Source organism: Montipora capricornis, chromosome 2 (assembly GCF_036669925.1).
Source record: "Montipora capricornis isolate CH-2021 chromosome 2, ASM3666992v2, whole genome shotgun sequence".
Taxonomy (NCBI): Eukaryota; Metazoa; Cnidaria; class Anthozoa; order Scleractinia; family Acroporidae; genus Montipora; species Montipora capricornis.
In genome coordinates this window covers 50639476-50649475 of record NC_090884.1, presented here as the reverse complement: position 1 = coordinate 50649475, position 10000 = coordinate 50639476, and the positions used below count along the sequence as shown (strand labels likewise).

General features: G+C 39.7%; 1 protein-coding gene and 1 long non-coding RNA gene across 3 annotated transcripts in view; one reads left to right on the top strand and one right to left on the bottom strand.

The window, feature by feature from the left end:
- The window catches only part of LOC138025986 (voltage-dependent calcium channel type A subunit alpha-1-like), a 77926-nt gene that overhangs the window by 58809 nt on the left and 9117 nt on the right, over nucleotides 1–10000 (top strand). For both annotated transcript variants that reach the window (XM_068873164.1, XM_068873157.1), the window contains 8 exons: nucleotides 1248–1339; nucleotides 2059–2203; nucleotides 3034–3161; nucleotides 4313–4409; nucleotides 5109–5313; nucleotides 6730–6830; nucleotides 6931–6969; nucleotides 7571–7704. In XM_068873164.1, coding sequence (XP_068729265.1) covers nucleotides 1248–1339; nucleotides 2059–2203; nucleotides 3034–3161; nucleotides 4313–4409; nucleotides 5109–5313; nucleotides 6730–6830; nucleotides 6931–6969; nucleotides 7571–7704 — 941 coding nt within the window. The remainder of the gene's footprint in view (nucleotides 1–1247; nucleotides 1340–2058; nucleotides 2204–3033; nucleotides 3162–4312; nucleotides 4410–5108; nucleotides 5314–6729; nucleotides 6831–6930; nucleotides 6970–7570; nucleotides 7705–10000) is intronic.
- Nucleotides 8908–10000, bottom strand: part of LOC138026011 (uncharacterized) — a 7375-nt gene continuing 6282 nt past the window's right edge. Inside the window, exon 3 of the long non-coding RNA XR_011127215.1 lies at nucleotides 8908–9047. This is a non-coding gene — a long non-coding RNA (uncharacterized lncRNA). The remainder of the gene's footprint in view (nucleotides 9048–10000) is intronic.

The window sequence follows — 10000 nt, the reverse complement described above, 5'->3', positions numbered from 1 at the left end:
AGGTCGAACTATTACTTTGTAACGTTAATTCTTTAAGTTAGAGCGAGTTTCAATCGAGTGTCGTAAAACCAAAACCAAACCAAAATGATTAGTTTGGCCAATCAAAAAGGACGGAAACAATCCAGTAAACCAATCAAAACTTGAAGTAATTACACGACAACCGACACAAAGCGCGGGCAAATGTGCACGCGCGAGCCACGATTGGTTTTGGTTTCACTTCCGATTGGTTGAAAAGGTGGCGCGAGAACTTTGAACCAATCACTGAGTGAAGTGATGCAAAACCAAAGTAATTCGCTAATTAAACCCCTGGCAGTGATCAGCTGGTACGTTGTCATCATTTTAATGAAATGTCAGTGAGACAGTATTGAAAATCATGAAGATGATTATCAGCCTAAGAGGTGTGATCTCAGGACTTCCTAACAAAGGAGTTAGGAGAATGAACGTTTCGATCTTGGAAATGGAAGGGTTAATTTGACAACAAAGAACAGCGCCTGACGTACAACACAAGGACTGACCAAGGACTTATTTTCAATTTCAAACGACGAGCATTACTTAGATCCCTTTAAAATGAAGTCACGGTGGCTTCGAAACGTCATCTTTTATCGCTTATCTTTGTTACCAAATGCTTTTCAGAATGCTTTCTTTCTCGAATCCTTTAATTTGTCGGGATATCCTCATTTCACAAATTGGATTGGTCTCTAAGTTGATCACATCTAGTTGTCACGTAGCTACAGAATGAAAAGAAAATATGCGATTTGAAGGGAAACCTATTGTTACAATCAGATTGAGCAATTTAGGTGTAGAGCTTTATATAATATTTACCACGTGTGGAGACGGCGTTTAGATGATCGGGAGAAAAATAAAGGCTTCTGGGAAACTGCAGTGATGAGAGCACTCTCCTCCCACCAATGTGGCCTGGGTTCGATTCCCAGACTCGGTGACATATGTGGGTTGAATTTGTTGGTTCTCTACTCTGCTCCGAGGATTTTTTTTTCAGGTTACTCCGGTTTTCCCTCTCCTCAAAAACCAACATTTGATTTGATTTGCGTTAATTTGTTGATTTCAGTTTACATTGTCCCCAATTAGTGCTCCAGCGCTAAGTAAAGTTCCTTTCCTTTCCCCGTTTCCTCGTATAACTTAAATTCTTGTCTTTTAGGCTTTAACAATTTTTCTGCTGTCCTAGCAGAAAATTGCCCAAAATTTAGACTTAAAGATGCTTGAATTTAAATTTTAACTTGTCTCTTCAGCTCTTTGCGAAAATAAAACGTAATCCAGAAACGGAAATTAATGATGACAATAACTTCACAAATCTCCTAGAAGCCCTGCAAGTTCTTTTCAGGTGAGGAGTATTATCAATCTTATCGCCTGTCATTCATGACAGCAGTTGGGTCAAACCTAGTCTCGGGAAGTGGAGACACAAACAAAAATAATAAACAGGGACCGGTTGCTCAAAAGCCGATTCTGCTCAAATGCTGTTCAGCGCTGATATTCGGCGAAACTTTACATTAGAAAAAGTCACCCTTGAAAAGCAAAAATAAGCAAAAGAAACTTTCACCAAACAGTTGAAAACGTGAAACAAAGGTTTACGCTAATCCTGGATTAAGTTAATCGGCTTTCGAACAACCGGGCCCAGAACAAGAGCTTAAAAAAGCGTCCACCATGTGTTCTTTCTCCGCAACGTCCTTCTCGTGTCGATCTCACAACGTGACGTCGAAAGTTCAGTGGATGGTTTTGTGCCCATTGCATGCATCATGTCACTACAAATCAAAGCCAGCTCAGATTCTTGCTCACAAAGCAGGGGCTTCCTTTCTATCGCTGTGTTAAGACTTTTCTGTGAAAATGGCGAAGACGATGGTCCTTGGATCTCATGTCCCGCTTTGTGGTCGTCCAAAAAGTCCCCAAGTCATCTGAAGACAGGAAATAAATCAATCTAAATTCTATTCACATAGTTTTTTTTTCTTTATTGTTAAGGCGATATGCAGATTATTCAATACAAGCATATATTAAAACAAGAGAAGATTTTCTCTTGATTAAACTGATCTCGTCTCCTTGCAATAGATCGGCGACCGGGGAGAACTGGAACTTGATTATGCTGGATTGCGGAGATGGCGCTAAATGTGAAAACGATGATAATCGGACCTGTGGATCGACATTTGCCGCCGTCTTGTATTTCTGCTCCTTTATATTTCTCTCCATGTTTCTGGTAGGTAAAAACACAAATCTTAACAAAGTACCGATGGGATTTGCCGAGATAAGACGAATAGCTGTTGCCGATTCCCCGTATTTGATCCATCTTTATTAGTTGATGGCTTTCACCGTTACAACAAGAACAAAATGTTATCCGCTCATTCTGTTGTTATCTAAGGATTCCACGGGTGAGAGTAGTCCTGAGAAAAACTGTTGTTGGTGACATTGAGTGGCGTTTCGGCGACCTGACTGAAAGTCATCGTCAGAATCAAGTGATTTTTGTAGCGTCAGTGAATCGTACAACTTAAGTACTCTGGTCTTTGAACTGATTGTTCGGTAGAAACGTAATCATTACTGGTCTGTCTAGTCTGCCGTGGCGTTGCTGGCTGGTTTAAACCCTACAAAAAAGTTCACTATTTCATTTGACCCCAGAGACCGAGGGAATTGTGAGGTTTCTGAGTTACGTACCTCAACACTGATTGGGTCCATTATAACATTAAAATTACTCTCCTGCTTAATTCGGAGGGGTAGATTACATAAGAAGAAAATGCCAGAATAAATGGTATATCCGTCTTATCTCATGAAAGGAAAATGAAACATTGCATCGCGGCTTTGTGGCTTGCCTGCACACGCTTCTCAAATCCCTTCTGGAAAGACGTCAGTTGATGAAACTGCGAGCTTGATTTGGTGGTTGAGCGAAAAGAGAATAAAATGTGAGAGCATTTATCGAGTTTGAGGTAACCATTACTCGATATGAAACTGATGTCGTCTGCGGCTTGTACCCTTGGCCTAAACAGGGCACAGTCTAAATTGACTGGAAATAATGTTCGTATTGTTTGCTTTCAGATGTTGAATCTTTTTGTGGCTGTTATCATGGACAACTTTGAATACCTTACTCGAGATGAGTCTATTCTCGGTCCCCATCACCTGGACGAGTTTGTTCGTGTGTGGTCCGAGTTTGACCCTGGCGCTAGGTAAGAAAGAAACGTGGAAATTTGGCTTTATCAAGCGAGTTGTTATTAACAACTGTATGGAAGATTTGTGAACTGACGTTTCGAGGGTTAGCCGTTCCATCAGAGAGAATAAAAGAAATTGTGGATTCTTATAGAATTAATGCGATGGGGTTTTTACCTTTATCAACTCGCTTTGATTGAACCAAAATTGTCGTGTTCTTCTCCCCAGCGAAGCAACTCCACGGTTTCTTTAGAAACTAGTCCTTTCAAGTAAAATTATATGGCTAAGATATTACGCGCCCTGTGATTGGCTAAATTAGCGGGCCGTATTCGTCTACAGTACGGCTCGCTAAATATGAAATTTCGGTAAAACATTCTCTGGCAAGTTTTTCATGTCGTTTCTGTTACATAAACTTGTAAAACTGTTTAAATCTTGCTAGCAACTATTTCAAAAAGCCGAGGAGATTTCTTCGTTTTTCGGATTTTGACGGGGTGATCTTTGTGGCAGGTGAACCTTCCACTTGACTTCAACTAGTTTCCTTTCCCGCGCGGCTGTTTATCACACAGATGTAAGAAATATCCTACAAACCTCGTTTTTTCGGTCCGTGAAAGTTGCGGATTCTTTTTTTTTTTTTTCCTGCTGAAAATCAGCAGGAAAAAACTCGGTCCGTAACTTGCAGTACGGACGTCGAAATCGGTTAGTAAGAGGTATTTACGAAGAGACAGGACGGGGCCGCTTCAATCTAGTTCGATTTGATCTCATATTTATTTGCTGTTAATGAGATTTCCAGGCAGTCAGATAGAAACACTAGCTACACCCTATGTTGATCCATTGTAATGAAAGATTATACAGAGCTACGCTGTATCTGCCTTTTGATAGCTATTACTTGGTTCCTTGATGTGGTGTGTATATTTTTGGGTGCGCGTAATTTGTATTTTTCAGCGGACGTGTGCGGTTGTGAGCATGCGCGATTTCGTAAATTCGACCTCCAAACCCAAGGCGCTCCCTTAGAGCTGGTGTTCATAAAAAAGCAAAAGTAGTTTACTTGCATTACGCATGAATGTAACGATTGTAAAGTGAAAAAACACAATTTAATTAAAGTACTATGCCCCCTAGAAGTTCACTAAAAGGCTGATGTCAACATATTTTGCCTACCATTTGTATTTTTCAGCGGACGTATTCATCATAGCGAAATCTACAAGGTCATGTGTAGTATGTCACCCCCAGTTGGCTTTGGGAAAAAATGCCCAAGGATTGTTGGTTACAAGGTTGGTAGTGGTAGCTTTTCCTAAAGGTAAATCAGCGGCACCGCTTACTTATTGATTATGGAGATTTACTTAAGAGGAAGAGAAATGTTAGGATTGGTTCTCTTAAGGTTTGGTGCTTCATTACACTGTTGAAAGGTTCAGCTTTTAGTAAAATCTCTTTTTGATGCTTGAACTCGCTAACTGCAGCCTGTTGGCGATAACAGTCACTTTTATTGGAGGGCCTGGGTTGAGAGTACGTGTTTTCGGTTGTGAGCATGCGCGATTTCGTAAATTCGACCTCCAAACCCAATGCGCTCTCTTAGAGCTGGTGTTCATAAAAAAGCAAAAGTAGTTTACTTGCATTACGCATGAATGTAACGATTGTAAAGTGAAAAAACACTATTTAATTAAAGTACTATGCCCCCTAGAAGTTCACTAAAAGGCTGATGTCAACATATTTTGCCTACCGGTGTGAGATTCCAATTTTTAACCAGTCGCGTCCATACGAATATAAGTACTCGGTTCTTTCGTACCATGATACAAGAAATCTTTACCTAAAGTTGAAAACTCGTACATGTACTCGCAGACACAATCTCAATATCAAGGCAGGTAATGGTGTGTCCAGAGTCGAAAAGTGATTAACAATCAATTTAAGTTTCCAGCAAACTGCGTAAATTTGCACCTGATTGCTTCGTTGACTTGGTTCCTTTCTTCATTTAGCGGCTGATCAAGATGAACATGCCGCTGAACGATGATGGCACGGTCTCATTTAGCACCACTCTGTTTGCTCTCATTCGAACCTCGCTGAACATCAAACTCCGTGGAAACATGAATGCTAATGACACCGAGTTGAGAAAAATGATCAAACGAGTATGGCCAAAAACATCGGAAAAAGTACTCGACAAACTGATTCCAAAACAATCAGGTACGTGATAGTTAAGGAATGATCCGTGTAAGGTGGATAGCAATTTCCTTTGTTATGCGGCAACGGGGCTTTCCCCACATAGGAATGTTATCATTTTTACACAGAGAATGCATAAACCTACAGGAAAGCCGTTAACGCAATAAAATTCATTTACAGCCCACTTTGAAAGGGTCTTTTTTTGTGTTAAAAGATTTTGACCAATCACAAGAGTTGAAAACAAAAGCCAAGAAACGTTTACAATTTTACATGTTTCCCACATACGATTTCTGTGGAATTCATTTAAACTGAGACCAGATGAAAGATGGAAGATGGTTGGAAAGTGAGAATGAATATAGTACTGCTTTTATGAAGTTTTGTTAACTTTTGCTGTTTAAGCCAATCAGAAGTAAGTACAGACAATAGAAAAGTTATCACCTTTTTGCATACCAATTGAATTCCAACATGTTCGTTGCCGTTGTTGCTATCGTTCTTATCTGGACCGTTTCTTAACTTGTAGCATCACCGGAATTTGTTGTTTACAAAGATATGTCCAGCTTTGACCCTAATTAGATGCACGCGGATTTCAATAAGCGTCACGAAGTGTCCCCTTGCTATTCTAGCCAACTTCAAGATTACTTGTGTCTCAGAATACAGACAATTTATGTCACAAAGTGTCCCCCAAATGCTGCTCTTTAAGTGAAGATTAACTGCTGCATTTACCCAAAGCTAAAAATAACGCTAACCTTTACCCTTACCTTATTGTTGAAAATAGGTAGCAAATGCTTAGACTTAAAGGGACACTTTGTGTTGGATTTCGAAATTGGGTGTGCATCTAATTAGGGTCAAACCTGGACATAAGTGGTTTACAATGAGCAGTGTACACGAAACCATTTCCTCGCAACGTTTCCGGCTATTTCGGAGGTGGCTATAGCCCCTATTTCACTTCGAATGTAGGTGTTAAATTTCTTTTATAAAAAGTAATTTTACTAAACCTAGGCTAAAATAAACCCGGAAATGACCCGTTTTATCAAAATCAACCTGAAAAGACTAGGGTAAGCCAAAAAAATTAAAGGTTAAAATAAAAGCTACATGTATTTGATAAGGACCATAAACCGTAGGACCAGTCTCACAAATACCTTCCATGTTCATTAGTTCCCTGTGGGACGTTAAAGAACCCACACACTATTCGAGAAGAGTAGGGGATGAAGTTCCCGGTGTTGTGGCTGTCCTATGATTGTGTGTATATGGGTGGGTGGGTATAGCGGGTCCACATCATCTGAATAGCTGCCATAACTTCAACCTGCTCAAACAAATAAATAACAAACAAACAAACGAACAAACAAACAAGTTGTGAAAATGTGAGCTCCATCCTGTAGTATCGAAAGCTTTAGACTCAAAAATAATTTGCTTTGGTGTTTGTTATGGTGTTGTTTGCAGTGCTAAGCTCCCAGCAGATGACAATAGGGAAGATTTACTGTGCAAAACTTATACACGAAAATTACAAGTACTTAAAGAGAAAAGGAACACCAGCAGAGAGGGTAAGTGGATCCAAACTTGACCGACCAAAATAATTTTGAGGCTGTGAATTGATCCTTATTTAGAAATGACTAATCTAACCATACATGTTTTTTTTCCCAGACCGAAAGAGAAGAGGAAAGGAGCCGTAAATATTCTAAGGTTTGTATGATTCGACAAATATGTAAATAAATGCTTTTGACCCACCTAGACGTTCCGAGGGAGCTAGACTAGCAGGATGTTTACTTTCTCCCCTGGCCATGGTTATCAAATCGAGGGAGAAAACACATCATGGAGATAGGGGGTCATAATCTAGAGCAAGGTCCGCTAAGCTGATCCATCCACTGCGCTTGCGGTATGTGAGAGATGACACAACGAACATTATTAGCCAATACCAAAAATACCATAATATTCTTTGTTTGTCCCTCCAAAATTTTGCAGAAGCATTGTTTTTATTTTCTCTTGGGACTTACAATGGTCCCAAGAGAAACTGGAAACAATGCTTATGCAAAATTTTGGAGGGACAAATTAGGAGTATCATGTTATTTTTGATACTGGCTAATTGAGATGATGATGATGATGATGATGATGGTGATGATTATTATTATTGTTGTTAATTTTATTTTTTTCCAATGGACACGGATTTGTGTACTTCAATACGCGATAAAACTTGTATTGTCAATGTGCTTTACCTGGATAATGTCTTAAAAATTAAATTACTTCATAAGATCTGTACAACTAACTAAGAACAACGGGCCATCAGGGAGGCCTATTTTCCAAGTTGGTAGGATCTCTTCGGTACAAAAGACGGAGTGGGAGAGATGACATAGAGATGGGGTGTGTAGAGGCTGGAAGAAACAGAGCATTTACTAGCGACGCCAGGCTGAACTTGGGACGGTAAGAGACCATCAGTTGCCAATGTATACACTGCGGAATCAAACAACTATTGCCTGGTGTGATTCGATGAATCGGTCGCATATCTTTCCTTCTAAAAGATATTGGTCCAAACTTCAATTTTTCATTCGTTTGCTCTATAAATGTACTAGGACGAATTGGAATTTGTACGGCAATTTTCTCCCAGGGTCATTTGATTTCGCAGCCTCTCTGTTATACCCCATTGCCGAAAAAAAAAATTGAAGTATGTTTGAAAACGGGACACAATTGCAATCGACGCAATGCTGTCTTAACACCCCATAACACTCCAGCTTTGCTTCGCGCGGCGCCTTCAAGTTGACGTGTTTAAGTTCAAGGTTGGAGAGTTCTTTAAACACACTAGACATGGGCAAGCCGTGGATAATGAGGTGGATAGAAAAAAAAACAAAACGAAAAAGTCATTTATGAGAATCATGTGTCAGTGGCCTTTAATTTCCTTCTTTCAGCTTTCTGTATGCAAGAAATGAAATATAATTTGCGTTTTGATTAATACTTTTTTTGAAGGGGAACTTTGCAGTTCCATTACTGTGGCTTATGTTATGTAACACTGAACATGTTATAAGGGGTCAATAGTTATCAACAATATGCGTGTTTTGTTCGCTAGTAATACTGTATTCCCGTCGTAGCGGTAACTACAGCCAAATGCCTATACATTTTATCTTTGCAGTGACAGAAGTGAAGAATCTCTTCAAGATTTATGCGATTCACTTCCACCTAATAGTTCAGGTCACGAAAGTGGGCCCTACCCCTTGAAATTTTGGATCTGACCAATAAGCTTACTCAAATACCATGCTTGTTAATATGAGATTAGAAAAACAACTGTTTAATAAACATTGAAGTGTATTAGACAGGCATTTTCATGAAGATGTCCTTCGAAACATACATGCATAGATATTTAATTGACCACTCCCCATAGGGGCTTTTCAGGGCCAATGACACAATGAACAAAACGACAGAACAACAACAACTGTTAAGAATCCCAACTGGCCAGAGGCAAACCAGTTGGCTATTTACAAGTGCATCCGAGATCTTGAACCCGTGATCTCCGGATCTCAAGGCAAGTACCCCTAACCACTAGGCGGCACCGCCTACTTAGGTGCCTGTCAAAGTCCCTTCTCCTCGAACAGGAAGTTTTCTGTGGTTCAACACCGCTCCTTAAATTAATCTAATGCTAGTGTGGTTCTTTGTTAAAACAACGCAGACGTCAACACAGTTTGAGGAAGTCCATGGAGTTCCTTTTCACCTTCCAATTTAGTATCCGCTCCCTGAGGTAACACGAGACAGGGATGCGCCTTTCTCTATAGAAACTGAAACAAAAGAGATTTATGATTTAATTTTTTTTTGACGAAGTGCAATTCTTACCTCATCAAAACTCAATCCAGTGTACAATAAATAATGAACATGCAATATCAAAACACTTTTTAACTGCGATGATTTTCTAACTTTCATTTTATGCCCATTCCGCAGTTCCGAAATTCCTGAAATTTAATGCATTCTAAAGGAGATCATTTCATTCACCCATTACGGGATATAACTCGAACTCACGAGTGACCAGTTCCCAGTTGGCTTAATAGCTCAGTTAATCTCGTACCCAGATCTTCCACGGTCATACGGAAGGAAGATCTGGTAAAGTTCGATCTCGAGCATGCTCAGTGCCAGCGAGGCCCGAAATACGGGCTTTTCTATCACTGCGCATGTTCGTACTCTCTGTTGTGATTTTGGGTGATTTTGCGGAATAAACATGGATTTTGAGCGTATTCTTGAAGAGATTCTTTTGGGTAGAGGACAAGGAAACCTTAAACTTGAGCCGAAACAGAAATTAGCGCTACAGGCGACTTTTTTTGAATGGTCGAGATTGTTTAATTGTCGGAGCAACTGCAGAATTACTGAAACGAGCGCTTAGTCTTAATCAATAAACGAGTGCAATTTTCTTCACACTATCTCGTGCAAAGTGTAGTTAGCCAAACTGTAACTTGAAAACTAAAATGTTAAAGAGGGTTAGGCCTAATCACTGAAACTAACGCTTTGGCTTAATCAGTAAACGAGTGCTATTTTCTTCACACAATCTTGTGAAAAGTGTAATTAGCCAAACCGTAAATTGAAAGCAAAAATGTTAAAGAGTGCTTAGACCTAATCACTGCAACGAGTGCTATTTCCTTGACACGATCTCGTGAAAAATGTAGTTAATCTAACCGTAAAATTCACAATTGATCACAACTTAATTCGCGAGTCACGCTTTAAGAACGAGAAACACTGTTTT